Source organism: Agaricus bisporus (assembly GCF_000300575.1).
Source record: "Agaricus bisporus var. bisporus H97 unplaced genomic scaffold AGABI2scaffold_2, whole genome shotgun sequence".
Classification (NCBI taxonomy): Eukaryota; Fungi; Basidiomycota; class Agaricomycetes; order Agaricales; family Agaricaceae; genus Agaricus; species Agaricus bisporus.
The window spans coordinates 2,108,476-2,134,981 of NW_006267355.1; the positions used below are offsets into that span (position 1 = coordinate 2,108,476).

At 47.0% G+C, this 26,506-nt stretch overlaps 11 protein-coding genes across 11 annotated transcripts; 5 read left to right on the forward strand and 6 right to left on the reverse strand.

The window, feature by feature from the left end:
- Positions 1–68: 68 nt before the first annotated feature.
- AGABI2DRAFT_190754 (hypothetical protein) lies at positions 69–1,036 on the reverse strand. The gene is made up of 6 exons (XM_006458408.1): positions 904–1,036; positions 785–840; positions 654–722; positions 467–603; positions 265–410; positions 69–215 (listed from the first exon to the last, which is right to left on the reverse strand). The coding sequence occupies exons 1-5, from the start codon at positions 935–937 to the stop codon at positions 323–325; spliced, it is 384 nt and encodes a 127-aa protein (XP_006458471.1). The 5' UTR covers positions 938–1,036; the 3' UTR covers positions 69–215; positions 265–322.
- An 838-nt stretch (positions 1,037–1,874) lies between these two features.
- On the forward strand, positions 1,875–4,701 carry AGABI2DRAFT_217075 (hypothetical protein; the record flags this gene model as incomplete). Its single annotated transcript, XM_006458409.1, has 13 exons — positions 1,875–1,898; positions 1,948–2,020; positions 2,076–2,192; positions 2,249–2,461; positions 2,511–2,838; positions 2,895–2,945; positions 3,002–3,642; positions 3,698–3,754; positions 3,807–4,054; positions 4,118–4,207; positions 4,265–4,329; positions 4,379–4,416; positions 4,485–4,701. The coding sequence occupies 13 exons, from the start codon at positions 1,875–1,877 to the stop codon at positions 4,502–4,504; spliced, it is 1,965 nt and encodes a 654-aa protein (XP_006458472.1). The 3' UTR covers positions 4,505–4,701.
- Positions 4,702–5,434: 733 nt separating this feature from the next.
- Positions 5,435–6,811, forward strand: AGABI2DRAFT_134207 (hypothetical protein). Its single transcript, XM_006458410.1, has one exon. The coding sequence runs from the start codon at positions 5,677–5,679 to the stop codon at positions 6,742–6,744; it is 1,068 nt and encodes a 355-aa protein (XP_006458473.1). The 5' UTR covers positions 5,435–5,676; the 3' UTR covers positions 6,745–6,811.
- A 506-nt stretch (positions 6,812–7,317) lies between these two features.
- Positions 7,318–8,682, reverse strand: AGABI2DRAFT_190757 (hypothetical protein). The gene is made up of 6 exons (XM_006458411.1): positions 8,613–8,682; positions 8,427–8,563; positions 8,118–8,367; positions 7,982–8,061; positions 7,547–7,932; positions 7,318–7,484 (listed from the first exon to the last, which is right to left on the reverse strand). The coding sequence occupies exons 1-5, from the start codon at positions 8,636–8,638 to the stop codon at positions 7,835–7,837; spliced, it is 591 nt and encodes a 196-aa protein (XP_006458474.1). The 5' UTR covers positions 8,639–8,682; the 3' UTR covers positions 7,318–7,484; positions 7,547–7,834.
- A 432-nt stretch (positions 8,683–9,114) lies between these two features.
- AGABI2DRAFT_183511 (hypothetical protein) lies at positions 9,115–11,882 on the reverse strand (the record flags this gene model as incomplete). Its single annotated transcript, XM_006458412.1, has 10 exons — positions 11,873–11,882; positions 11,796–11,816; positions 11,653–11,742; positions 11,487–11,598; positions 11,138–11,432; positions 11,001–11,087; positions 10,818–10,958; positions 10,368–10,767; positions 9,599–10,312; positions 9,115–9,539 (listed from the first exon to the last, which is right to left on the reverse strand). The coding sequence occupies exons 3-10, from the start codon at positions 11,684–11,686 to the stop codon at positions 9,115–9,117; spliced, it is 2,208 nt and encodes a 735-aa protein (XP_006458475.1). The 5' UTR covers positions 11,687–11,742; positions 11,796–11,816; positions 11,873–11,882.
- Positions 11,883–11,992: 110 nt separating this feature from the next.
- AGABI2DRAFT_200125 (hypothetical protein) lies at positions 11,993–13,387 on the forward strand (the record flags this gene model as incomplete). Its single annotated transcript, XM_006458413.1, has 7 exons — positions 11,993–12,087; positions 12,138–12,216; positions 12,267–12,346; positions 12,408–12,683; positions 12,743–13,016; positions 13,086–13,172; positions 13,226–13,387. The coding sequence occupies exons 1-7, from the start codon at positions 11,996–11,998 to the stop codon at positions 13,385–13,387; spliced, it is 1,050 nt and encodes a 349-aa protein (XP_006458476.1). The 5' UTR covers positions 11,993–11,995.
- Positions 13,388–13,459: 72 nt separating this feature from the next.
- hspA (heat shock HSP70 protein) lies at positions 13,460–15,993 on the reverse strand. Its single transcript, XM_006458751.1, has 8 exons — positions 15,902–15,993; positions 15,792–15,841; positions 15,590–15,728; positions 15,520–15,538; positions 15,291–15,469; positions 14,805–15,237; positions 14,113–14,749; positions 13,460–14,055 (listed from the first exon to the last, which is right to left on the reverse strand). The coding sequence occupies exons 1-8, from the start codon at positions 15,958–15,960 to the stop codon at positions 13,727–13,729; spliced, it is 1,845 nt and encodes a 614-aa protein (XP_006458814.1). The 5' UTR covers positions 15,961–15,993; the 3' UTR covers positions 13,460–13,726.
- Positions 15,994–16,035: 42 nt separating this feature from the next.
- Positions 16,036–17,170, forward strand: AGABI2DRAFT_200133 (hypothetical protein). Its single transcript, XM_006458414.1, has 2 exons — positions 16,036–16,249; positions 16,300–17,170. Exons 1-2 carry the CDS (start codon positions 16,069–16,071, stop codon positions 17,016–17,018), a joined length of 900 nt encoding a protein of 299 aa, XP_006458477.1. The 5' UTR covers positions 16,036–16,068; the 3' UTR covers positions 17,019–17,170.
- On the reverse strand, positions 17,153–18,949 carry AGABI2DRAFT_200137 (hypothetical protein; the record flags this gene model as incomplete). Its single annotated transcript, XM_006458415.1, has 5 exons — positions 18,852–18,949; positions 18,586–18,799; positions 17,792–18,529; positions 17,530–17,737; positions 17,153–17,471 (listed from the first exon to the last, which is right to left on the reverse strand). The coding sequence occupies exons 1-5, from the start codon at positions 18,861–18,863 to the stop codon at positions 17,153–17,155; spliced, it is 1,491 nt and encodes a 496-aa protein (XP_006458478.1). The 5' UTR covers positions 18,864–18,949.
- A 908-nt stretch (positions 18,950–19,857) lies between these two features.
- On the forward strand, positions 19,858–21,690 carry AGABI2DRAFT_183517 (hypothetical protein; the record flags this gene model as incomplete). The annotated part of the gene is made up of 6 exons (XM_006458416.1): positions 19,858–20,117; positions 20,190–20,471; positions 20,563–20,807; positions 20,863–20,993; positions 21,057–21,495; positions 21,552–21,690. Exons 1-6 carry the CDS (start codon positions 20,043–20,045, stop codon positions 21,688–21,690), a joined length of 1,311 nt encoding a protein of 436 aa, XP_006458479.1. The 5' UTR covers positions 19,858–20,042.
- Positions 21,691–24,199: 2,509 nt separating this feature from the next.
- On the reverse strand, positions 24,200–26,327 carry AGABI2DRAFT_190764 (hypothetical protein). The gene is given in 13 exon segments (XM_006458417.1): positions 24,200–24,574; positions 24,679–24,684; positions 24,699–25,075; positions 25,129–25,140; positions 25,195–25,220; positions 25,267–25,297; positions 25,355–25,512; positions 25,566–25,687; positions 25,743–25,915; positions 25,965–25,979; positions 26,034–26,124; positions 26,182–26,214; positions 26,264–26,327. The coding sequence occupies 13 exon segments, from the start codon at positions 26,312–26,314 to the stop codon at positions 24,341–24,343; spliced, it is 1,329 nt and encodes a 442-aa protein (XP_006458480.1). The 5' UTR covers positions 26,315–26,327; the 3' UTR covers positions 24,200–24,340.
- Between the last annotated feature and the right edge of the window lie 179 nt (positions 26,328–26,506).

The window sequence follows — 26,506 nt, forward strand, 5'->3', positions numbered from 1 at the left end:
AATCGTGCACAGCTCCAAGACCAGAGATTTGGACTACTTCTTACTCATGACTCGGATCTGCTGTTCACAGGAAGCGATAAAACGTGTTGTACAGATGCATAAAGAGTCTTGGATCAGAAGAGAAATAAAATACAAAACTAATACGGGAAAATCATCAAGATTGAAAGTAAAGGAAGGGTACGGATATATGACACCGGGAAAACCTGAACTCTGAGCTATTAGAGTCACTGGAAGGATGGACGATGGACGACATCTCACTCTAACCTTCGCCGTTACCAATTATCGAGTTAATATATTCAAACATCGCGCAAAGTTCCAGAGTTCATGCGTCTGATGGAAGCTCGACCCAACCCGATTGACCAAAAGTATTCTCTCCCGAGTAGCTGACATAAAGGAAATTGTCCTCATCCCTAATTAAGATGTTCAATATGACGGGTAAGAAAGGGGGAGAGACGACAACGCTTACTTGTGCTCTTCATATATAGCACTCATGAGTGCAGCTGTTGGCGGTAGTACCTCGTCAACGAAGATGAAGATTGCTTTCTCCGGAGCCAACTTGATGCGTTTCCGGATGACATAGACGAATTGACCAACAGTTAGGTCCTAAGCTCACAGTCAGATTGGACACAGGCTGAATGGACAAGGAGACGAACAGAAGGCACTAGATACTTCTTCTTGTCGATAGTTGGGATGTCCGTTCTATCTGCCTTTTCACAGATGACCTGTTGGATAAGGGTTGTGTTCAGTTGGGGCACATTTTGAATGTGGCGACGACGATACAGACGGGAATGCGATCTGGGTACTTCTGTCGGATACGCTCAGCTTCAGCCTTGCGCTTCTCTAGTAGAGAGTGTTAGTAGATGAGCGAGATGAGAGAGCATCGAGCGGCGAGATAAAGCTTACCGAAAGGGTGCTCATCCTTGAATTTGGACCTCATTGTGGATAAGTGTGAAGTAGAAGGAGTAGGTGTTCAGGAGAGTGGCAACAGTTGGTGGACAAGACGGAGGCTAGACACGCGCGGTGGGCACGATGTGGCTCCACAACAAATGTCAACAAACCGCCTCGCACGCGCCCTTTTTGGCCTTGTTCTCCTTTGATAGCTCTATCGAGTCATCCCCTGCGCGGCGAACTTTCCTCGGTGCGGCAGCGCTCGGACACTGCACCCACGGCGCCAGACCGCCCAAACACACCCTGCTCCGTCGCTACGGCCCGCTTCTGCGGCGGACAACCCAGTTACGCGGTGCCAGTGATCCGTGCATGGGTCACGTGATGCTACGTTTCCGCCACGTCCAGAAATGCGCTGTGCTGCTCCTCTCTCAACAGGATGCGTCTGGCGCTCCTTCTGCTGCTCGTGCCAGCCGCGTTGGCTTCAGAGGTCAATGATACCCTTCTATGGGGCCCATACAGACCCAATCTCTATTTTGGCCTCCGGCCACGCCTACCCCAATCATTAATGACGGGGCTCATGTGGTTCGGAACACATGATTATACTTCTATCCAAAGTCGGTTGCTGTATGAATAAATGGGAGCTTTTCTTTTGCTGATACAAGTTCCCTTGTCCAGATACTCGTCATGCTTGCGAACAAAATGATAAACTGGACTCTTATACCTGGACAGAGTTTGATACTCGGCAAGGCGGTGTCCAAGTGATCAAGGATGGCGTAAACAATGTTAAACTCACGACCGAGTTTCTAAAAGTCGCCGGAGGTGACCACGGCGGCAGCTGGGCAGCCCGTATCAAGGGCGAACCCATTGATCCCTGTTTGTCCAAGTCACCGATTGCTTCAATTATTGCGCTAATCATCATTTCAGTGAAACCATCTCAAATATCCACGTTGTTCTACTTTGGTCTTGAAGGATTAGGTGGTTTAGAAATGGAGACTGAAGAAGACGAAAACGTATGTCGCGCCGTGAATAGAAACAGCTGCTGCCTAACTATCGTTCAAGGGCATCGACGGACCTGTCAGGCTTAGTGGCTCTACTCCAGACCTAGATGAGTTCACACTCAGAATCGTCGATGGTAGATTTCTTGGTACAGTACGGTAAAGATGATGCTAAGAGACGCTCGTTAACAGATGCCGACAACAAGGGCGTGACGTCGGGTCAACATGCAGAAGATTTTGAAGCTAGACATGGTAAAACACATTTTGTCGGACGCCGATTGTCGTCTGGGGACATATGGCAAGCTAGAGGTGTGTCGACTCGACTTTCTCTCTTTTTTCGTTTCATTGACTGAGTGTATGTGAAGAGCACCTCCTAAAGGACTTGGTCGAGCGCGCCCGAGAATTGGTCGGACCCTACAGGGAAGCTGAGAAAGGACTGCCTCACCCCTCTTGGCTCTTCCAACTGCCGAATGACGTCTATACTGGGAGCAACCTGTTCGCATTCCAAAAGTCGTTTGATGGGCCCTTCCAATTTGATGTATTCTATGAGAGTGCAAGTGCCAAACAGAAACTGAGCTGTAAGTTATTCTTGAAATTGAGCTGGGTCGGTGCTGAATCGTCCCATAGCTGCGACACTTGACCAAGGAATCCCTGCTCTTGCTGACGCTTATAGAGCAAGGTTCACAGATGTTTTCCCATATCCTAAAGACTTTCCTACTGAAGACAAAGACAAACTTGAAGGATTCTCTAGAGCAGTGACTTCTAACTTATTTGGCGGCGTCGGATATTTCTATGGTAATTCTGTTATTAACAAGAAGTTTTCTTATGAGTGGGACGAAGAGGAAGACAATGCAGTTGAAGGTGATGAGGGCGAGACGGGTGCGAAGTTAACAGAACCCAAGGCTTTATTGACTGCCACACCAAGTCGAAGTTTCTTCCCAAGAGGTTTCTACTGGTACGTATTTTTGTAATCCAAGCTCCATCAGAAGCCTTGAGCTAAACACTATGCAGGGATGAGGGTTTCCATCTTCTCCATATTGGACAATGGGATAATGATTTCAGGCAGGTCCCTTTTCTTCACCCTGACATGAACCATACCTTACCATCTTCCCTGACAGCTTGGAGATTCTGAAATCTTGGATTGGCCTGATTGATGACAACGGTTGGGTCGCTCGTGAACAAATTCTTGGCGATGAGGCGCGAAGCAAAGTTCCAGCAGAATTCCTGACTCAGGTTCCAAACTATGCCAATCCCCCCACATTAACAATGGCTGTCACCGCGTTTATCAAGCGTCTCAAAGCTAAGAAAGAGGGCCCTTCGAACGAAGATTTGGGAATGGGCTTCGAAATGGGTACAGCCCAAAACGTTTTTACCGCCGACGGTTCGACTGTCGAGAGTCAATATTTGAATGATCCGGATCTCGCGCTTTCTTTCCTCAAATCGATTTACAACCCTTTGAAAAGGCATTATGACTGGTTCAGACGCACTCAACGGGGCCAAATCAAACAGTATGGCAGGAAAGCTCGGTCGCGTACAGAAGCGTACAGGTGGCGTGGAAGATCGGAAATGCACGTACTCACCAGTGGTATGGATGACTATCCGCGAGGGCCACCCCATGCGGGAGAGTTGCATTTAGACTTGATTTCTTGGATGGCATTTTTCACAAGAACGATGCGGGATATTGCAGACTTCATTGAAGAGAAAGAGGATGCGATTACCTATATAGAGATCGAGAAGGCTATTCTGAACAATATTGAAGGTGAGTCAATGTGTACTTTCTAGTGCATATGAAGGTTGACGCTGTGTTTTTCCAGATTTACACTGGAATGAAGAAGACCAAATGTATTGTGATGCAAATATAGATGATGACGGTAAGATAAGATTATTACATTTGTGATTTTACTTATTCAAGTTTTTTTTCAGACGAGTCATACCATGTCTGCCACACGGGATACCTCTCTCTATTCCCATTCCTCTTAGAGTTACTCCCCCCCAACTCTCCTCATTTAGGTGCTATCCTTGATGTTCTACGTGACCCTGAGCAACTGTGGTCCCAATATGGTTTGCGCAGTCTGTCGAAGTCGCACCCCGAATTCGGGCAAGGTGAGAACTATTGGAAGGGCCCTATTTGGGTTCAAATGAACTACCTTGCTTTACGGGCTTTGCACAATGTGAGTGTAGGGTTATGGGTGGAATGAGGGTTTTGATGACTGAAGTTTGCTCGTTTACTGTAGACCTACGCGGCTCAAGAGGGGCCATACCAGCAAAAAGCGAAGGAAATCTATGACGATTTACGTAAAAATGTAGTGAATAATGTCGTGAAGGTTCGCTTTTCTGGATTGCAGGATTGTTTGGCATGTTTCTCATGAGCTTGTTTGCAGGAGTATGAACGTACAGGATACGTTTGGGAGCAATACGATGCTGTTACTGGAGAGGGTAAACGAAGGTAAGTCGGATGCGCTCAGGGTTGGTATTGAATACTGACGCAGGTGCAGTCATCCATTCACTGGTTGGACATCACTAACTTCACTGAGTATGTTGTTCCATGCCTTCTCGTGTTACAGAGTAAGATGCTGATGACGCGTATTTCGCGTATTTCAGTTCTCGCGGAGAAGTACTAACGCGTAACATTCGAGTCAGACGGTTTCTGTCCTGACGTTAGTCGTCCGGAGAGCTCCCATTAATCGCGTGAGGAAACGAGGACTTCTAAAAGATATGTGAAACAAATGATACAGCTTTACTTTAATCGGTGGTGCCGATGATATTTATACTGGAATTGGGGGCTTGCATACCCGTGTTCTAAGCTGATTTACTCGTTCATGTATACTAAAAACGGTGTGAGAATAGACAAGTACACGTGCTATTTGAGGACGCCGAGGCTGCTTGCTGTTTGCTTTAAATAACATACGGTGTGCAGATTACGACATTCGTCAGGTAGCGATCTGCCCGAGATTGATTGCGCGTAGGGCTGGTGACAGGATGGATTTGCCTGGAAGGTTTGGAGAAGGCCAAGGAAGGTCAGGGTCTTGAATGAGACAGCCTGGTCTTTGGGTGGTCCTGCGAGTCGTGCGAGAGTAGAACAGGGTCCAGGGAGGAACGAGCGAGGATGTGGCGTGCTGGGCGAGCTTCTCACGTCAGCGGCGAGCGGGACTGGGTGCGGTCTTTCGTTGCTTTTGCCTCTCTTCCACACTGGCCACCGCTACTTCTCCTTCTCCTACCACCACCACCAGCGCCCCCTGGACATAGCATGGGCACCCCGGACACCTCTCGGGACGGTGTCCTCGCTCGCCTTCCCGATAACGTTCTGCAGAACGTCTTTGGTCGTCTCAAACCCTGGGAGCTGCTCTGTCTCGCTCGAATATCAGAGCGTATCCAGCGTATATCGCTGGCTATCTATTACGACCGTAGAGGCGTTGACGTCTCGTCCACAGGCATGATCGACATCACCAGGGAGGAAGACTACGACCTCCTCGCTATCCTCCGCATTACCACCTTTTTCATCAGGACAGGCCACATTTCCGTTGTCTTCATCTTTCCGAAATGGAACCTTATGGAGAACCTGAGAAACTTTACGCTCATATTGAGAAGACTCGTCTCCGTGGGCATGATCACTCTCGAGTTTCGATTTGACCCCGAGACGCGTGTTACCGAAGAGGAAAAGTCTGCGTTTCTGACGGCAGAGGCTAGATCATCGAGATACAAAGGCTTGTCGAAGGAACTTCAGGCTTTGTTCTCTGCCGCGTTTCGCGTTGCCGGTGTGGTACGCATACTGGAGTCGGAACGGTTGTTGGCAATGGTTAAGGGAGACCTTCACAACAATTCCTTGGCCCTTAGCCGCTTTCGCATCAACGGTCCCCCCGTAATTAGCAAAGTGGCTGCCAAAATCGGTATGAATAAGCTGGTTAGGTTTACTGGCAAGAGACACAAGGGAGAGGTTGAACGCGTTGTTGCTCCTCCGTCGCCGGTCGTCACTCTCGATGTCCATCTATCACTTCTCCTTGTCCCTCCTTTCCTTTCGTGGACCATCGATTCCTTCAATATTCAATCCCAGCTTATGCATCTATCATTTACAACCTCGCCCAACGACCGCATTCATTGGGATCCCCTCCTCTACAACCTTTCCATCCCTTCACTCGAGCAGCTCACTGTGTGTAGTAGTACCTGCACCCTAGTTGACCTCGCCAAGTTTGTCAAGAGACATGTGCAGTTATCGAAACTTGATATTCGGGACTTGAAACCTTTGCCAGCAGAGCTTCCAAAGTTGGCGGGCCTTGGCTTTATGCATCTGCGTTCTTTGACTGCACCCTCCCACTTTCTGGGTACTTTTCTCCAATACCCATCTGATGTTGCTCCTAATCTCGAACAAGTTCATATCGCTACTACAGTAACCGAGGCGCATTCATTCGATCCCGCACACCTGTGGAGTACGTTGGCTCCTGTAGAAAAGCGGCTTCACGATATTGACACCGTTGGATTCACTATGGTGTATGAGGCTGGTGAATCACCGTTCAGTAACATTTTGGAGAACGCGTCTTTCACCCTGTTGATACAGACTCTGACCCTGCGTCTAAAACCTGATTTAAAGAATCACATCATAGGGCAATTAACCGATTGGATCATGGCGTTTTCGAACATACATGAGGTCAAAGTCGAATCGACGTACCCTTACCGCTACCCTGTTCAGACACCTCTTTCACGAAAAGCAGTTGCAATGGAGGAAGAAAATCAAAGGATGAAGGAGGAGTTGACGAAAGAATTGACGACGAATCTGGCTACAATGGAGAAGCTGGGGTCATGCGAGATATTTGGCGAAAAATACTCTTTCGCTGCTGAGGGCTTCAAGCCTCAAGGCGCCGGCTAAGAAGAAACCGGCACAAAATTGGCGCGAGTGTGCGTCTTGGCTGACAGTCACCCATGTCCTGTGACTTTACTGATATCTTTTTCATTTCTTCAATTTATTTTTTTCGGGTTTTTTGTGTTGTTCTACTTTGTCTCAATTCCTGGGTTTTTATTTTTTTCTTCTGGGTTCGTTGGAAGTCTCATCCACTATGGTATTTTTGGGTTTTACGAGTTTTTCTCTGGGGTTTTATGGTGCTTCCGCTACAGTATATAGTTGCATATATTTCGGGTGGTTTGTAGATACTAGAGCTACCAATAGGCTGCATGTACCGTGTTCGATTGAGGTGGATGAGCATATTTTGTACGGGATTGGATCATATTTTCACTTCGATTTATCTGGCTGAAATTATATCGCTAAAGGGTGGAACTTGGACGTATTCTTTGATCATATCAAGGGCAAAACTGCGTAGAACCCGAACCCCTAGCACCTGGTGCTCAGGCAGGCGAAAAGGGTCTCTATTCTTCGTCGAGGGGTTCAAGGGCGTGCCGTAAGTTATTGTAGCACTAGAGGAGTTCTCACTGATTTCAAGGAAAGATACGAGGCATCGCGCGCTTACGTCGCATCAAAAGTTTGATTGACTGTTTACTCCTCAGATTTGATCCACTTTGCGGCAACGTGATGTAAATATAGATATAGACCACCAACTCGGGAAATCTAGTCCATGAGCAGAGTAAATGGCAAGTGCCAGTGATCTTCGTTCCCTGTAACGGGCTATCAGAGACGCCCAAAAGAAGCAGGCGAGGGACTTGTCAAGAATACTTGCCGTCGGTAGTAAGCCGTGGTATATCTGTTGGGCTGCGAGATCCCGAGGGCCGAATACTTCTATTGAGGCTTGGCGTTCGCATCTGCTGTTTTTGTCGCATAACGCCGGTTGTGCATTGGGAGGATAAACTTCCAGTGAAAAATAGTTCTGGATGTACTGTCCGCAAGATCGAGAATGAGTGAATGAAGGTGGAGTCGCTGAACGCCTTTGCCATGTAATCGAGTGCAACTGGAGACGAAGAGGAGTGTTTTGGAGATCGGAGAGATGTTTCCCGAGCAGGCATACAGATTATGAGCGGGCGATATTCCACAATTTCTGAATGTCTTCGAAAGTTGGTTCGTTCGTTGCAGGTAAATCAACAACATGGACATCCCCAGATTGCGAGCCTAGAAAACCCGTCGATAGAAGGTACTGGCATCAAGGACTCAGACTTACGAATGAGCATCTTGGTTATATATCCGTTTTTATCTTGTACAGGCTCGAAACCCAATGCTTTGTAGATGTCCAACCGCAACCTGCAATCATAGCATCCTTGAATACAGATATAAAAGAGATTGACTTTAAAACGCACACGTCGCCATCCATCTCCTTCTCATGTTCCGTAGCAGGATCATATTCTTCTAATTTCCTAGCCTCTTCTTTAAGAGCAGCAAGTTCAACCTCTTTACTCCCGATCTCACCCTCCATATCTTGAATAGTTTTCATAAGCGAGAACCTTGTACCATCGTGTTCATGGAGAGTAGTAGCATGAGCTTCTGCTGAAGGAACAGTATTGGGACGCGTAGAAGAGACTCGTGCTGCCTCAAGTGCCTTGGCCAGCGCTTTTTGATACAGTAGATTAGCTTATGCGTCTTTGAAATATGGTTTCAAGTTGACAAACCTTTGAATTTTGCATGCGCCTCTTCAAGCTCTTTTTTTCTTCTGGCTTCAGAGGCCGTAACCGTTTGTTCGACAGCCACGATCGTCAGATAGTCCTCGTCAGGGTTAATGACGGGACGCATGTCGCGAATAGCTTTGCTAAGTAATCGATTAATAAATGCTTTCCATGAGGGAAACTAGATCTCACATGGCTTCTTGCACATCGATAGACATTTGTTAGGTGATAGTACCTGATGATGAAGGTTGGGGAAGTAAACTCAAAGATCACGTGCTCCAACGCGTCGCGTCCGCGCCAATTTCACGCACGCGATTAACCTCTACTTCGGCGACTAGACCCATGAAATCGACACAGATGGGAGCCAGACTTATGGCGAGTGTCTTGGTCGTGCCGCGAGGTTTTGTGGATTTCTTGATGGTGCCAAGCAACAATGGGACATTCACGATAAGAACTGTGGCATATGGCAATCTCAATGTGAGGTTCCATTTCAACAGTAGTTTTGGGGTCTGGCAATAATATAATATATGCAAGAAAACGTATCACTGAAAGATCATTAATGATTACAGTACGGTACAACCAGGGCTAGCCAGTCCCAGGTTTGTTAATGCCCTATCCTAGGCTTCAATGACGCCTAGCCAAAAGTCGCATCAGTATAAAGGCCAGTAGCACGAGATTCATATACGGACTGTGTTCATCGTACCTGAAGAGCAGGTTTCACAATCCAAACTCTCTTCTCTTTACATTTCTCCCCAACTTCTCTAATTTTAGCTTCTATAGCGACCTTTTTCACTTTATGTACTTTCAATTCCTGATATATCGTTTCTACCAGTAGCACGAAACTGGGCATTTGCAACTCGGATATCTTCGTGAGGAGGAATGGAAGGTGTGTGTCGGGGAAAGGATTCTTCAGTGGCACAACAGGTTTCTTGACGACGTTCGTAGTATTCAACGAATTTGAAGCTGTGGTTGCCGTGTCGGGAAAACTCGAGACGACGAATGGGCTATTGGTAGCGACGGACAGTACCGTCGACGCGGGTGCTGGTGCCTTAATGCTTGCTTTATAATCTTCAACACACGTTGACACGAATGAAAACGGGTCAATCGGGAAGGGAGTATCTATCACGCATGCAATGTATCAGGAAGAGCAGAATCTTGTGAATGAGTCATCAGCTCACCATTAAATGTTCGTATTCGATATTGTTTGAACGGTTCATATCCGCATTCTCCGATCCGCGTCTCCCAACATGGCCCCTTTGCGAACGGTACAAGCGGTACTACAACCTTTCGCTTCTTCACCTTTTGGTCTACTTCAGGAGCTTTGCGTTTTGGTGGTGGTGGTGGGGGAGGGGGCATATCCGGATAACCAGGGATGATAGTAGGGGATAAATCCCTGGTATCTTGAGTGTTCATGTCTGGATCTTCATCGTCATCCACCAACCAACTCTCAATATCAGAATCACCCGACTCTGAGCCTGCTTCTTCGTCATCATCATCCAATACATCCTCACCATCTCCCATAGGTTCCTCCGCCCATTCTTCACCACTGTCATATCCATAATCGAATTCGACAACGTCTTTGGCGAATGGCCTTCGAGGACCTATAATTTTCGAACTGCGCGTCCATGTTCCAAAGTACCCTGGTCGTGCATCCTCATGGTAAATTAATACCTTGGCTGGGAATAGGTCCCGGTTCTGCAATTGTTTAAGCAGAAGGCGGACTGCATCGTCATCACCTGTAACTTCGACCTCGGATAGCTTTGTAATAGTATCTTTGACAGAGTAGGGAATATGAGTTTTGAACAAGAATTCCGGACCCGATCGTTTCGGTCGCGAAAGTCTTAAGGGATGAAGCGATGGATCTAATGAGGTAAGAGTGTTGCGTAGCCGTTCTAATGAAAACATTAGACTGGGGGACTTGAGAGGTGATGCAATATTAGCACATACCTTGTGGCGTCATGGTACCGATGTCTGAGGAAGGCTTTGCCGTGTCAAGCATGACAACATCATTGTCCATCTCAGTCCCTTCTTCCAAATCGATAACGATTGTACGGGGGTCACTGTTACTAGCCATCCCCTTCCCCTTCCGCGTTCCTGGCTCCCTGAACCAGTTGAGTGACGCAAGGGTAGAGCCCTTCTTGAGAAGGAACGGTTTGAACGTTCTCTCGAAATCTGTCTGAGGGCGAGAGCGTCCTGTGCTCGATTCCCCCACTTTAACGATTGATGTAGCGGGTGCCTTTGGTTTGGAAAAAAAGTTAGTTATGAGGTTCCGCGATTTGTTCTCTGCATTCTTCGCCTTCATTTCTTTCTCTGTTTTTGCTGCTTTCCTCTCTTGCCTTTCTTTCTCCTTGTAGGTGGTGAACACGATGTAGAAATCAAAGGGATTTAATGACGTACCTTTGCACTTTTTTCTGGATCTTTAGGTTTTTTCGACCGCCCTGGTCCACTCTGGGAGGCCTTATCCTGCTGATGTTCACCATCAGGACTCTTCGTTGGTTTCATAGGCGTGCTTGCGTTTCCATTATCAGATTTGTTATCCTGAATCAAATCGGCTTGTTTGCTCGACGCATTTTTAGGTACACCACGACTGGAGCCCTTTGGATCAAGAATAGCAATTTGTTCTGATTGAGTGAGAGCTTGAAATCTTTGCCTCAGATAGTCTTTCGCCTGGGACAGATAAGTAGTTTTAAGGGGACGAACAACAATGATGTACACACCTGTATTCTTTCTTGCAGACGAGTCTCCACCTTCTCCTGCACACTTTTTGGTAGCGAAATTTTGTAATTCTCATCAATCTCCCATCTCCAAACGCATACAGCTGCGGGTGTTCTCAAACCGGTGGATGCTTCAAGCCCATAATTATTGCGATGCAGCACGGACTTAATAGCCTGCTCCACGACGCCGAGTGGTAGGACTGATTTGGCGGAAGCAAGCATAGAATCTTCATCCCCTTCTTGAGGGGGTATTAGTTCTTGTTGCATATGCTTTGTGAGGGCCGCGAGTGTCTTGTCGCTGAAAGAACCACTAATATCAATAAACTGTATATCTGACCCGTAGAATACTCACCTTTCATGCCCGAGTTTCGCTATCAGTGACAGATATTCTTGGGGGATGGATTGTAAGGGTGGCTCCTGGTTCTGGATCCGCTGCTCGACCATCCCCCTAAACTTTACGATTTCTTTCAAGGCGTCAATGTAATGGCCATCAGGGGGACAATGGTAACAGATCGTACCCTGCAAAGTTTCTGACAGCTTCTCCAGAGACATTGGTCTCTGCTTAAAGATGACTTTCCCATTCTTCAGCTCAATAATGGTATTCTTATCTAGCAGATTGTTGAATTGAGGCCCCAGGACTGCGAAAAACGACGCGTCTTACTGTCTAGATTCTGGGATAGAGCTGCAACAGGGATCACGATTGGTGGCATGTGCGCATAAGAAAGAAAGAAAACAGACCTGGTGGGGCATTTGCGTCTGCCATGGCCGAGCAGCTTGAGGATTGCAACGAGGTGGGAATGAGCAGACGCGACTGTCACATCTATTACCGACGCGCTTGTCACACTTGTAATTTCATCAGCCATGGCCGCCAGTTTCTTCACCTCAAAAGCAGCCCAAAAGGCTTCTGTTAAACATACCGTGGATGCAGAACTACAACCTTGGGTCGAGAAGTAGTATGTCTGCCGTTTCTTATTTAGCGGTCCAATCTGACGCCCACTTCTAGTCGACCAAAAACGATCGAGGATGTGTCCGCTCAGGAACATACCATCGCAGTGCTACGCAAAACACTGACTTCAACGAATGTAATCTTACGGGATCTATTATATACTCGCTTCCCTCACATGTCCGTCAGCTCCCTCATATGCTTTTCTATGGCCCTCCTGGAACGGGCAAGACTTCGACCATCTTAGCCTTGGCGAGACAACTCTTCGGGTAACTCACCCATCCTCAATCATCATCATTTCAACTCATGCATACATACTTGGGCAACCAGACCCGACAATTTCAAAAACAGGGTACTCGAACTAAATGCTTCAGACGAACGAGGTATCAGCATCGTTCGAGAGAAAATCAAAAACTTTGCACGTCAAACTCCTCGAGCTCAAGCCGTCGCTTCAGATGGCAAAACATATCCATGCCCTCCCTACAAGATTATTATTCTCGATGAAGCAGATTCAATGACACAAGACGCTCAAGGTGCACTTCGGCGGATAATGGAAACTTATGCTCGCATAACGCGTTTCTGTCTTGTATGCAACTACGTTACAAGGTTTGACTATTGCCTCCCTTCCCTGCACCACCCTTGGTTCTCATGTCGATTTTGAACAGGATCATAGAACCTCTCGCATCCCGATGCTCCAAATTTCGTTTCACGCCTCTTGACTCTGAATCAGCTACAAGTCGTTTAACATATATCGCCAAAGAAGAACAGATAGACGTCGATACCTCTGTGATCGACGCTCTCATCACTGTTTCAAATGGTGACCTCCGTCGTGCCATAACCTATCTCCAATCTGCTTCCCGTCTCTCTTCCTCTTCCGAAAGCCCAGAAAATCTCCGACCTTATGACATCCAAGAAATTGCAGGTGTTGTACCTGATACCGTCATAAATCAGTTTGCGAGGACTATAGGAATTGAAATTGACGATGGAGATATGAACGTGGACGAAGAGTTCAAGAAGTCAAATTTCACTGCTATTCAGAAAAATGTCAAGGCAATCATCCGAGAAGGATATTCTGCAACACAGATTCTTATACAAGTGAGTGCAACATCCCCTGCCTCTTTTTCAGATTCTAAAGTTGCCTCAAATAGCTCCATGACATCGTAGCGCTTCATCCTGTATTGAATAGCAAACAAAAGTCGGAGTGTGCCCTGGTATTCGCAGAAGCCGACAAGGCCCTCTGCGATGGTTCTGACGAGGAACTTTGGGTGCTTGAGATTGCTACTCGAGTAAATAAGGCTGTCACCTCATAGGCATGCACTTGTGTGTATATATATACCGTTAGAATCTCACTCTAAGTGTGCCATAAACGTTCGGCATCGTCTGTGTTGTCAACACCTTCATATCGACTGGTCTATAAGATAATACAGCATTGCCAGGCGTAAGGAAAGGCGACCAGTGTGATGCTTCCAATTTTTATGATGCAAGAGATGACGAACATGACATTATCATAAGCATGAGTGCAAGCAGGAGAGATGGTAGTACGAAGGGGGGTAAAAGGTAAGAGGAAGTCTACACTTGAGCTTATACGGTGAAAAGCAGAATGACAGGAAACCAAAGAGAAAGGTGAATGAACCCAACATTTAGTTTGTTCACCGAATGCCAGCAGTGGCTTTTTGAAGAGCACGCTTGATACCAAGCTGAGCTTTCTTGAGTTCATCAGCCGTTGAATCCTCGATCTCCAATTTCTCGAGAGCACGAGCCAGCTCAGACTCAACTTGCGACTTGGCTCCACGCTTGAGCTTCATACCAATCTCAGGTGAAGTGATCGTGCTCTCAACCTGGTGGATATAAGCTTCAAGGTCAGACTTGGCCTCATGACGCGCAGTGAAATCCTTGTCTGCCTGCTTGAATTGTTCGGCATCCTTGATCATCTGTTCGATCTCAACGGAGGAAAGACGACCAACGGAGTTGGTAATGCCTATGGATCACATCAGAATATTGATCATTTCAGCATCATACATAGCCTTTCACTCACTGATAGAAGCCTTGCGACCAGAGGTGCGGTCCTGAGCAGTGACCTTCAAAAGACCGTTTGCATCAACCTCGAAGGTGGTGACGAGCTCAGCCTGGCCACGGGGCATAGGGGGGATGCCAGTGAGCTCGAATTCTCCGAGAAGACGGTTGTCACGACATTGGGTACGCTCACCCTCGTAGACGGGGAAGGTGACTGTCGTCTGGTTGTCCTCGACAGTGGTAAAGACACGAGATTTGTTGGTGGGAATGGGAGTGTTACGAGGAACGACAACACCGAAGACGTCACCCTGCATGGCGACACCGAGGGATAAGGGAGCAACGTCAAGGAGGAGGAGGTCCTTGGTTTGTTCAGAGGTCTGGCCAGTAAGGACAGCAGCCTGAACGGCAGCACCATAAGCAACAGCCTCATCGGGGTTGATAGACTTGTTGAGTTGACGACCACCGAAGTACTCAGAGACAAGGGCTTGGACCTTAGGTATACGGGTGGAACCACCGACAAGGACGATGTCATCAACCTTCTCACGTGCCATCTTAGCATCCTTCAAGACCTTCTCAACGGGTTCAAGGGTAGACTTGAAGAGGACAGCGTTAATCTCCTCGAAACGAGCACGGGTGATGCTAGCAGAGAAGTCTTCGCCCTAATTAGATCATCAGCTGGCTGTTGACACCTGTATAAGCAAATCGTTAACGGACCTGATACAGGGAGTCAACCTCGACCATAGTCTGTGTGACACTGGAGAGAGTCCTCTTGGCACGCTCGCAGGCAGACCTGAGACGCCTGAGAGCGCGAGCATCATCAGAGATATCAAACTTGGTCTTCTTCTTGAACTCGTTCTTGAAGTGTTCGAGAAGCGCATTGTCAAAATCCTCACCACCAAGATGAGTGTCACCGGCAGTTGCCTTTACAGCGAAAACACCACCATTAATATTGAGCAGTGAAACATCGAAAGTTCCTCCTCCGAGATCGAAGATAAGGACGTTTTTCTCCTCCTTGGATTGACGATCGAGACCGTAAGCAATGGCGGCCGCTGTGGGTTCATTGATGATACGGAGAACATCGAGACCAGCGATGGTGCCAGCATCCTTGGTCGCAAGACGCTGTGAGTCGTTGAAATATGCGGGGACGCTGCACGCGAAAGTAAGAATAGATAGCCTCGTGGGGGAAACAAAGTTACGCACGTGACAACGGCCTTCTGGACGGTCTTACCGAGTTTGGCTTCGGAGATCTCCTTCATTTTGGTGAGAACCATGGCAGAAATTTCTTGTGGGCTGAAAGTTTTCTCTTCGCTAAGGTAGTTGACTTTGATCAGAGGAGATCCGTCTTTCTCGACTACCTGGAAAGGCCAGTGGGTCATATCCTGTGCAAGTTCAGAAATTTGACGCGTCGGAGTGTGGATGACCAGCGAACCTTTTTCACATCGGGGTCGCTGGGAAACAATTCAGAAATGATATCTCACTGTGAGGAGAATGACGCTCACTCATAGCGACGGCCGATCAAACGCTTCGCATCGAAGACAGTATTTTTGGGGTTCATTGCTGCCTGATTCTTGGCGGCATCGCCAATCAAGCGCTCTTCTGCAGAGAAAGCGACGTATGATGGCGTTGTACGGTTACCCTCTGCATGATGAACGGAAAATTAAATTGATATCCACGGTACAAACCGTAGAAAAGAAGACGGACGGTCATTTGCAATGATTTCAACACGGTCATTTTGCCAAACACCAACGCAGCTAAATGAATAACGCTCAATGAGATAGTCGATCATGACCGCCATCAACTGAATTACTGACGAGTAGGTGGTTCCGAGATCAATACCGACAGCGCCTTCATAGACGTCCTCTGCAGACATTTTTACGAGTTGGTGGATAGAGGTGAAGATGTGACCGAAAAAAAAAATCGATGGGTGAGGTAAGCAGTCGCTCTTGAAATATACACAGCCACAAGCCTATCCAACTCCATGTCCTCCCAGCCGTTCCGAGTGTCCCTTGCTGCTGCCTTGCGATGTTCTCCAAATCCTCTACAAAAACCCATTAATCCACACAAGATACGCTCTTTGGCAACAGAGGCTCCGCGTCGCCTAGAGACAGTCAAAGACTGGACAGAACACACGACGCGCAGGGCACAAGCCAGCCTGTTAAGTGTGTAGCCCTATCCTTCGCCTCATACCGCACGCTCATCATACTTCTAGTCAACCAGTTATCGCAGCATGGGTCTGAACAGATACCAGACACCGCTTTCAAGCCCAGGGATACTCTACATAGGCCTAAAGCAGAAGCGACGCTTTCGGCACTTTTGGCCTCTGGTGCCCATTTTGGTCATGCATCAACACGAATGAACCCCAACTTCATTCCCTATGCCTACGGTACTCGTGCGGGCATCACTATCATTGACCTTGACCAAACACTTCCCCTCCTCCGACGTGCCGCCAACCTTGTTCGCGCCGTTGCTAAAAGTCGGGGTTCAATCGTGTTCATTGGAACCCGACCTGATTTGCAGCCTGTCGTCCAGAAAGCTGCCCGACGTCTTGGAAATCAAGGCTATTCGGTTGGTGACCGCTGGCTCCCGGGTACATTAACCAACCGACAACACTTCTTTGGAAGTGATGTCAATAAACTCAAAATCATTCCTGACCTGGTCATCATTCTCAATCCCATGAAAAACATGAGTGCCATCCGGGAGTGTGCGATGGAACATGTGCCTACCATTGGCATTGTGGACTCTAATGTTGATCCACGAATTGTCATGTATCCAATTCCAGCCAACGACGAGAACACGAGGACAGCAGAACTAATTGCCGGGGTACTGAGCATTGCTGGTCGGGAGGGTGCTGCTATTGCCGATGCGGAAGCAGAGAAAGTCGCCGAGCATCACAGAAAAATGCAAAGACTCAGGCGTCATATCGTCTAGGCGCATAATGATACATAACTATTTCTAAACCTAGATATTACGCTACTGTGTTTTGCGACTGATTCTGCTGGATTTGGTGCCAGTGTTCTAGTGAATAGCAAGGATCAGTCCGTGTGGGAGTAATCATCATATAATTATTTTTTACCTTCTGCTTGCTTAAGTGCGTAGGTGCTTCCCTTGAGTTTGTTGATGGTCTCCATATACTCATCTTCTTCAACACTGTCGAAGACGATACCACCACCTGCCTGTAGGTACGCAGTGCCGGCTTTGAAAACCATGGTGCGGATGGCAATACAAGTATCCATCTCATCGTCTGCAAAGTCAAAGCGGCCCACAGCTCCAGCGTAAACACCGCGTCTCTCTTTTTCCAGCGAGTAAACAATCTCAACAGCTTTGATTTTTGGAGCGCCAGACACTGTCCCGGCGGGGAAGATAGATCTGAAAGCATCAAATCTGAAGATCGCGAGTCTTTGCATCACTAAAATGTCGAGTCGATGAGAAAGATGCGCACCTCGTTTTTCCCTCCCTCAAGAGACCAGAAACTTGAGATGTCAAATGAATGACATGGCTGAACTTTTGAACTTGCATTAAGTGATCAACCTTGACGGTCTTGGGCTGACAGACGCGATTGACATCATTTCGTGCAAGATCGACAAGCATGATGTGTTCTGCCCGATCCTTTTCTGAGGCTAGGAGCTCGGCCCCCAATCTCTCGTCCTCTACAATAACATGTCAGTCAAATCCATCAATCGTGCAATCCTGAGTAGGGATACCTTCAGGTGTTCTGCCTCGTTTTACAGTTCCAGCGATAGCATGGTTGAAAACTACGTTCTTCTCGACTTTACACATGGTTTCTGGGCTTGCACCGACGATTTGGAAGTCGCCGAAGTCGATGAAGAACATATATGGCGAAGGATTAACTTGGCGAAGGTGTCGATACGCATTGAAAGGATGTAGATCTGTCTTGCGAGCTATCCGCTGAGAAGGAACTGCTTGGATAATGTCCCCAGCAACTATATGCTCCTTTAGCTTTGTCACAAATTTTTCGTAGCCAGCTTTCCCGACATTGGAAACACCTTCGGTCTCGAGTGTTGTAATGGGCGGTTGGTGAGGCTCGGGCGTTGTAGCGCTGAGAAGAACTTTAGCCAAACGACGAGCTTTGGCAACTGCAGTTTTGTAGATGAATGCAAGGTTTCCAGTTGGAGAGGTTTTGGGACTAAATACGTGAGAAACGATCTTGATATTCTGAAAGAGATGGTCGTAAATGAGAAGAGTATCAACGAGCATAAATACAGCTTCAGGGATACGCAAGGAATCATGGAGCTCTGTTTTCGTCCTGGGCTCGAAGTGTTGGATGCAATCATAGGCAACATAGCCAATGGCCCCGCCGGTGAAAGTTGGTACCTCTGGTATCTTGACGTACTGGTGAAGAGAAAGTTCTTTCTGTAAAGCAAGCATAGGATCGCCGGTGTATTCTTCGTTGGGGCCTGTCTTTACGATCTTGAGAGGGTCTACCAGCACACTGTATTCAATATACCGGGCTGGTAAATATTAAATTATGAATCACCTGCACCGATGAAACTATAACGGGCCACGTTCTCTCCACTGATGACTGACTCAAGGAGAAAGCTATACTTTGAGTCCTTGGCAATCCGTAGATACGCCATACATGGTGTAACCAGGTCTGCAGGGAGCTGAACATAGACTGGGACGCAGTTTCCTTTCTTTTCATGAACAATCAATTGCTCGACGGTTTCGTAAGATGGCGATGCAGGGAGTTTCTTGGTAGCCGATGAGCGACATGTAGCACAAGAAAATAAGTTGGAAACACACCTGAGGGTCCATAATGTTGAGTTGATGTGCTTAGAGGTGAAAGATATGGCTTTTAATACTGACGGTCGAGAGGCATAGAAATGATAAAGGCAGCCGACAGATCGGAGTTGTGATCGAAAGTAGTGCTTTCGGAACGTTTCACAAATTTCTACTACTCAACGTAGTAGTAGGACCAGTTCATGGGCCACTGGCTGGAAGTCTGGCACTTAAGTTTATTTGATCTTAACTGAGGAGTCAACTGAACTTTGCCCAGGAGACAGGTATCCGGGGATTTCAGTGAGCCTGCTCTGAATTTGAGAAATATGCCGTGGGAATTACCGTACTTGGAGGAACTGCTGACCAGTCCTTGTCCGCGGCCTGATTGCAGTTCAGAGATAGTAGCCCATACGAGTGTACATCTCTAATCAGATTGTTTGTCTTCTCCGATGTCATAGGTTACTTGTAGAAATTCTCTCCCACTGTGCTTCCGACTGCTAATGGCCGGCCCGAGAGTTAACACGATGGGAGGAACAAGAAGCGCTGGCCCTCCTTGAGCTTGTGCCATTGGGGTCAATAAAAAGCATACTGGTTCCATACCAGCCATGTAATGAGTGTCTTGTTTGTGGCGCAAACGCGAACTTCACGAGACAGGATGTAAAAGTGTTAACCGACCGCTTGTCCAAATGTAATCGTAAATTCAACAATATGATGCCACCATGGGTCCAAAAAGCGACGGTTATATCTCGGATGGTTGATTGCCAGCCTGAGACTGGCAATTTATAGATTGCTCTCAGCTTCACACCTATTGCCGCAGATTTGGACGGTGTTAAGTGACAGTGGGCTGCCCTCTCCTCTTAAAGTACTAGCCTAACAGATTCACCCCAGGTAATTCAAGTCGCTGCAAAATCGTAAAATCGTACAGTAGTTAGTTACCATTTCAGGATCAAGCTCAAGTCTCGCCGTGACATTACCTAAGCATCAATGGCTAGAGATATTCAGCTAATAAGGTCTCCAAATACGCAGAATAGCTGGATTACCGAAATCCTTGGACGCCCGCCCCCTTGCGTAGATTTCGACTCGCTCGCTCAACTCATTCGTTGCCCAGCTTCCGTGTACTTGTCTCAGTTCACTTCTTGACGTTCGGAGCCTGAGGCCTGAGCGCTGATCGAGATTCGAGTCGTCGGGCGCGGTATACCCTTGTACACCACCACAATGATCACGCCTCGCTTTACCTGCTCTCAAACGTACGAATCGGTCGTCGTTTCTGTATATTGTCCATCTATTCGTGTATGCCACTACAACCGCCCTCTTCTTTTTTCACGTAACTGATGTTCAAGATCCCGATGTATGCCAAAGTAGGCCGCGGACGTCGAAATCCACGTCGACGCCAATCTGCTCTCGCTCCACGTCAATCCATACTTTCTGCGACTGACGTTCTCCCATTCGCTTCTGGAAGATGATGCGTCCTCCGCAAATTATAATCCTACCTCGGGGTACCTCACGATTACGCTCACAAAAGAAAACAAAGGTCAAGAATTTCAAGATTTAGACCTCTTGACCCGGCTCCTGGCTCCACGTAAGACCAAAGCAGGACCGATGATTGAAGCACTTCCTTCTGAGGACAACGATGAAGATAAACTCGTGTCACAGATTGACAATCTATCTTTAAACAAAGACGAATTACTAGAAGGCAATCACTCCATGTCTGACATTATACCCTTACTCATTCGAGGATTCAGCGGTCGAAAACGATTGGCAGCTGCCCCAACAACTTACTCAAGATCTTCCTTCACTCGAAACCTCCGTTCAGAAGTATTATGGCTTTTTAAACCTGCATTCCGGATATTTCAGACATGTCACACATACGGAAAACGAGGTCAATGAACTAGGTACTGACGTCGAATCTTGTCCAGCCAGTGAAAGACGGAGACTCCGGATCCAACATGAAGATGACAAGTGGGACGAAGAATACTATATGTAAATGCGAAGACTTTGGACATATGACATTTAAAGGCTCATACGGGACGTTTAGGGCAGACTATGCAGATGATGAATATATCCAGGAGCTGCTTGACTGGGTATCTCCAAAGCTCATCTCCAATGAAGATATTCAGTACACAGACGAAGAAAAAGAAACAATGCTGCGTTTACCTCGCAAAGAATGTAAGCCTTGAATCTTATATCATCGAACTATCTAATCTCACCCATTGCGGATATTTTTTCAAGATCTCGCGAGTCCATTAGAGACTCATAATATTTATCTCACTCTTATAACACTGCTTTTCTCGTACACATATGATTCGCGGACAACTCAATCGGACCCAACGCCGGAAAGTGCGTGGACGATTTGCAGCTTAACACCGGCTTTTTCAGCGCTCGACCCACCCAATATCACAACCAAAGACTCCCGGGCCTTTGTACTCGACGAAGTAACAGAGATTCTTATATCCTCTTATAGACGAGTGCTTGCTTTTCCCCTATATCGTTCGTTCGCTTTGGCCGAGGCTTGCCAAAAAGACGTGGCGCGCATTCTATGCAAAGGACAAAGGCTTTTGATTCGGTGCCTGTTGGAAATGAAGCAAATTCTTGACCACCATGAGGTGTACTACGTTTACAGCAAGATTTGGGTTGATGACTTTTGTTCATGGGTTCAGAGTTATGCTAGGTTAGTTCAACCATCTCACTTAACGCTGCATTTGTTGAACGGTCTATTCCTCAAAGCGACGAAACACTCCAAGAACTAGGAGAGTTAATGTCAAAGGCCAAGGTGGCGAAAAGCTCCATCGGTTGGGACTTGGAAGAGTTGGAGGCTGCCACTCTTGAGGCTACCAATCGGGAGGCTGACAGCGACGACGAATAATTTTCTCCACTACAATTTGATCACGTCCAGAGTGATATCATGTTTTTTGGATGCAGGTTTACTATTGATAGTATCCGCGGTATACATATGTCATTTGAAGTAGAATATAGTAAATATCTAATGATGGCAACATTTGTGAGGGTCGCAGATCGATTATACACACCCTAGGGACGAGAGGCCGTGCCGTTGCATCTATGTTCGGGGCTGTTCGGGGTATATCATATTATGATTCGTGATTTGTGTGACGCAATGGCAGATGGCTACACGCTTTTTCTCGCCGTTCGCCACATACCACAGTAGATTGGCTGTTTTTGGCTTCTGACTATGCATTTAATAGTTCGATCGTGCATGTCTCTCTTCCCGCGCTCAATCTAGCGTTGTGAAGGCAACCATTGGTGCATAGATCTACTGAGTTTTACTATTCAGCACGAGCTGGTATCTCTCTGCTACACTGTGCTTCTTATAATACCTTTCTTCGCTCACCTATGGTAGTATAAGAATTCAGATATTTGAGAGATAACTTGGGTGAATGAAATAAAGAAGACACCTCAGAGACGGGTAAAAAAAATAAGATTGGGGGTCAAAAACGCTTATTATGATAGATGTTGATGAAAGAAAGTGATACCCCGGATTGTGTTTGAACGGCGTGCAATGTTTCGCGAATCAGCGGTCGTCAGCGAAGTACAGTATTAATAGATTAAAATAAAGACCCATGTACAATAGCAAAGCCTCCCGTATTACGGACCATAGGCTTCCAGGATCTACAATTCATATTCATCTGTTTTCATTACTCCACCGTCATTTCATCATCACTTTCCATGGAGGCGCCCATCATTCCGAGCTTAACCGACTTCAATATCCTTCCAATTCTTCAAAGAACGGACAGAATTAAGCAGAAGTATTGATGAAAACCTACGCGAGATCAGTCTCGACGGCTTCCCTCGGCCAGGTCGTCGCCACTCCAAAGGCATGACAAATCATATTCATGATCATATAGATATCAGACGGCCCGTTCAACGGATATTTTTATTTTCTCCACTACGCTCCAATCGTTTGACGGTCGTCAACGTCGCCGTCGACTTTCATAATAACCTCCTTCATTTTCTAACCGCGAGTATCTTTGGCCTTATTCACAAATTATGGCTGTCCAACATGAGTATTTAAACTGCCACTTCTGGCGGTTATACTAATTAGCCTTCTTCAAGATCCGCCACTCGAAAGAAGTTCATATGTTGAACAGGAGCTTTGATGGACAACAGCATACAAGAATCGGGATATGTAATAGCTATGGTCATCAGATGTTTGGTTGAATTTGGAATACCTTTTTTCCTTCGTGAGCGAAGCTATTGTTTGCTTTTATTCTTTTTACTCAAGGGCTTGGCACTGATATACTTATTTTTACTTTAACATCAGTTGATCATTTCCTAATCGGGTCAGCTCGGAAGATGTCGACGGCCATACTGGGCCGGGGTTATTTCTGAGGGTCCTCCTTTCGTTTTTTTTTTTTTTTCGTCTTTGGGGGAAACCCAAGACCTGGCGGGCTAAGAGTACCTTCCATAAAAGCGACGACAAGTTCGGAAATGAATCTTTTTCGCCTAGTCCTACCAGAGATACATTTTATATTGTCTTTTTGAGGGCTCAAAGACAAAAATGTCACACCGGCCCTAGTCCGACCTCCGAATTCGAAAAGGATGTTTACTCGGGACCCCGGCTTGTTGATTTTATCCCCCCCAAATTGTTGGCGTTATGTATGTACATACAGCAATTTACTGCTATGTACCACGCCGCACACATGTACCGGGAAAGGGTCTAGACTCTAGAAGCAGACTTTGGACCAGCCACTGATGGTGAACGGGTCGAATCATTTACCAAGTGATCTCCAGCCGTTCACCATCGGCATCCTATAACGTTGGTAAAGAATGCATATTTTATCGTCATCCGAGCCACTTCCGAGATAACCAAATCTGGGCGTCACGGGGGTTAAGACAAGAATGAGTATTTGTATGGGGCTCACTTTCTTCAGGATATCTAACAGAACGTCAACGAAAAAAATTCAAAGGATATAAGCGAGACACATGGCCAAGTTACTGACCGGACAAGAACGCCCTACGCCGCCAAAAGACTAGTCAATAACCTATTTTCTAGACTTGTTCCGTGAACTAAGATAGTTAATTTGCTAGTCTAGCCTCGTATGTATTTAGTGTAGCCTCGTGCAGCTCCAGTCGGCTGTTGGATCGCGGATCAATGTGAGCCGTGGCAAGTAGCCGATGAGGCTCATAAAGTTATTAAGATCATGAGACGGAACCGAACAGTGGCTTGAACGAAATGATGAGAACCAACCCGAATAAGCTGATGATCACCCGACTTTCCACAACCGTCAAGAAGTGGCGCGCAGTGATTTTATGGAAGTCTGTACTAAGTGGAATGATCGTCGCGATCTGGAAAGACCGTATCCATGTCGTGCTATGTATAATTTGGGAGCACATTGTACGATCGCACACTTCAATCAACTTCCATGCTCCGCAGTGTATGTGTAGGTCACCATTAGTTCTAGTACTCTACTGACAACAAGAAATTATGATATGATACACAGAGAAGCCTAAACGCGAAAAGCCTGCTGAAAATGCTCGCAAGACAGCAAAGAATGCAATTAGAAAGGCTGCTTCGCTGTACCAGGTGGAGCAACAGCCTGACGTGAAGACTGCAAAACAGCATGTTGACCCTCTGGTACGACATCATATCCACTTTGTCCTAAGTCCGCGGGCAAAGTCGCTGTTTCATCGAGGGAAGGCCGCAGTAATTCCTGAGATTCTGAATCCCGCTGTTCATGTACCGGTGGTTTCGGAAGGCAAGCGGGTATCGCAACCAGATCATTGAAGAGGAACTGCGGTTGAAGAATTAGTACCCATAAGGCATGATATAATTGTGTGAAAATAATTACCGTGCCGTAGCTGCATTTTGATCAGGTTTGGATCAGTAAAGGGTTGTGGTGACTTGAATGACGTCACGTACACAAGAAGAGAGAAACCGAGGACTTGTAAAAATGAAAAGGGGACTACAAATCTTTCCCAGCCTAGGCCTAAGCTGACAATCCAGATGGCGAGGGTCCTGCATGTGTCGGTCAAAGAGCGAGCGGTTGCACTTACATGGCGAGTAACACTCAGTCCAAAGAAATTGAACAATGAGATACTAATCGCAATGGCAATACCTGACCAGAATACTGTGGGAGTGTTAATGGTTTGGTGCCATCCACGTGGAAGATCGAAGAAGGGTGTGATGGTCGAGACGGACGGAATAGACAGAATGGGGAATAAAAGCACGATCGAGGTTGCACCAAATAATCCTTCGTAGCCTACGGCAAGCAACGGACTGACAGAGTAGCGAGCTAATAAAATCAAGCAATGTCAGAAATGAAAGCAAACGAAAGTACTGCATTACCCATAATCATTTCTGAGTAAAAAAGAGTGAGTTATAGATCTTGAGTCTTATGCATGACTAACGCACCTTCAACCACGAATTGAGTGGCAGTACTATGCGAAGTTAGACAATTTCAATCAAGGTTTCAGTCGATCTTACAAGACTTGTGCAAACAGAATGAAAAATACACCTGGCATACAAGATGTCAGTTAATTCTGGTGTCCCGTGAAATGAGGATAAGACTGACCGACGAGGACTTTGCCGACCTGGGCATCTTCGGCCTCTTGAGCACTAGCATATGTGGGTTTGATACCAAATAAGCTCTCTTTGATAACATCTTTGACTAAAGACCCGCTGTAACCAACGAGAGCAACACCGGTCATGACGATGATAAGAGAAAGCCATCTGAGGTAATATCGGTGACTACGAGCGCAGGAGAGCTGGGCCAGAAGACTGACTGATAAAGCCAAAGACGACGACGCAAGAAGATGACGCTAAAAACACCAACAAAAAGCACGAGAGCGCCACGAGTCATCTGATAAATGGAAACAGGTGTATAGATCAAGCCGACATTCATCAACTAAACGGAGAGTCGGGTAAGATGAAAGTGGCCGCGCTTCCCGTGGAAGACTGACCGTAGTGCCAGTGAGGTCACACGCAGCAGGAATCCATAACAGAAAGACCTTCCAACCCTCGAGGGCCGGATCGGAATCTTGGGAGTCCTTTGCCACGAGGGGTTCTGATTCATCTTGGAGCTGGACCGGTTGAACTTTGAACTTGAGCCAGGCATAGAGGATTGGCAAGAAGCCTAGAGACATTCAGATGAAGCGAAGATGGACTAAAGCGTAGCGACTAACATAGCATTTCTCCGACTGGAACAGAGGGTGAGGATGAGAGAAAACATGTTTGGACGAGTATGAACTTACGGAACATCTGGAGTGTTTGCCAAACTGGCTGTTCGTAGAGAACATGGCGGGCTGGATTGGGGTCGCTGCAGTTCTCGACGCATTGCATATCCTAGTTGAATGTGACGGAAATTAATGTGATCCAATATGACATGGCTGTCGAACCAACCTGCCACTTGCTCCAGAGAGAATTGCTGGAGCCCTGTCGAGAACTGGTCAGCGGGAATAGAGACTCGCTCAAGGCGACGCACGGTGATGATCATGCCTGCAAGCAGGACGGGCACATAGAGAGAGGAGGGCATTGTGGGGGATGCGGGGAGAGAGGCGCTGCCAGCACTGAGCGGACGGAGGGGCGGTGTGACGTGACCGGCGAGCGGCGTGGCACGTGCTGTGGATCTGAGATGGGTGACGATCGACGATGTGAATCTGTGACGAGGCGAGAAGCCATGGCGAGATCTGATGAGCTTCTGCAGACCAACTCTTTTTATCCTCAT

Bases quoted from the DNA above. Each gene is read 5' to 3' on its own strand.
- AGABI2DRAFT_190764 (XM_006458417.1), bottom strand. From the start codon at position 26,314: ATGCCCTCCTCTCTCTATGTGCCCGTCCTGCTTGCAGGCATGATCATC. The intron at 26,215-26,263 runs GTGCGTCGCCTT...AGTTCTCGACAG, and splicing joins TTGCAGGCATGATCATCACC to GGCTCCAGCAATTCTCTCTG. The intron at 26,125-26,181 runs GTTGGTTCGACA...ACATTCAACTAG, and splicing joins CTCTCTGGAGCAAGTGGCAG to GATATGCAATGCGTCGAGAA.
- AGABI2DRAFT_134207 (XM_006458410.1), top strand. From the start codon at position 5,677: ATGGTTAAGGGAGACCTTCACAACAATTCCTTGGCCCTTAGCCGCTTT.
- AGABI2DRAFT_190754 (XM_006458408.1), bottom strand. From the start codon at position 937: ATGAGGTCCAAATTCAAGGATGAGCACCCTTTCG. The intron at 723-784 runs GTCTGTATCGTC...CTTATCCAACAG, and splicing joins AGTACCCAGATCGCATTCCC to GTCATCTGTGAAAAGGCAGA. The intron at 604-653 runs GTTCGTCTCCTT...CTGTGAGCTTAG, and splicing joins AGAAGTATCTAGTGCCTTCT to GACCTAACTGTTGGTCAATT.
- hspA (XM_006458751.1), bottom strand. From the start codon at position 15,960: ATGTCTGCAGAGGACGTCTATGAAGGCGCTGTCGGTATTGATCTCGGA. The intron at 15,729-15,791 runs GTCCGTCTTCTT...TTCATCATGCAG, and splicing joins TGAAATCATTGCAAATGACC to AGGGTAACCGTACAACGCCA. The intron at 15,238-15,290 runs GTGCGTAACTTT...TTTCGCGTGCAG, and splicing joins GTCCAGAAGGCCGTTGTCAC to CGTCCCCGCATATTTCAACG.
- AGABI2DRAFT_190757 (XM_006458411.1), bottom strand. From the start codon at position 8,638: ATGTCTATCGATGTGCAAGAAGCCAT. The intron at 8,564-8,612 runs GTGAGATCTAGT...TCGATTACTTAG, and splicing joins ATCGATGTGCAAGAAGCCAT to CAAAGCTATTCGCGACATGC. The intron at 7,933-7,981 runs GTAAGTCTGAGT...CGGGTTTTCTAG, and splicing joins TATAACCAAGATGCTCATTC to GCTCGCAATCTGGGGATGTC.
- AGABI2DRAFT_200133 (XM_006458414.1), top strand. From the start codon at position 16,069: ATGTCCTCCCAGCCGTTCCGAGTGTCCCTTGCTGCTGCCTTGCGATGT. The intron at 16,250-16,299 runs GTGTGTAGCCCT...TCATACTTCTAG, and splicing joins GGCACAAGCCAGCCTGTTAA to TCAACCAGTTATCGCAGCAT.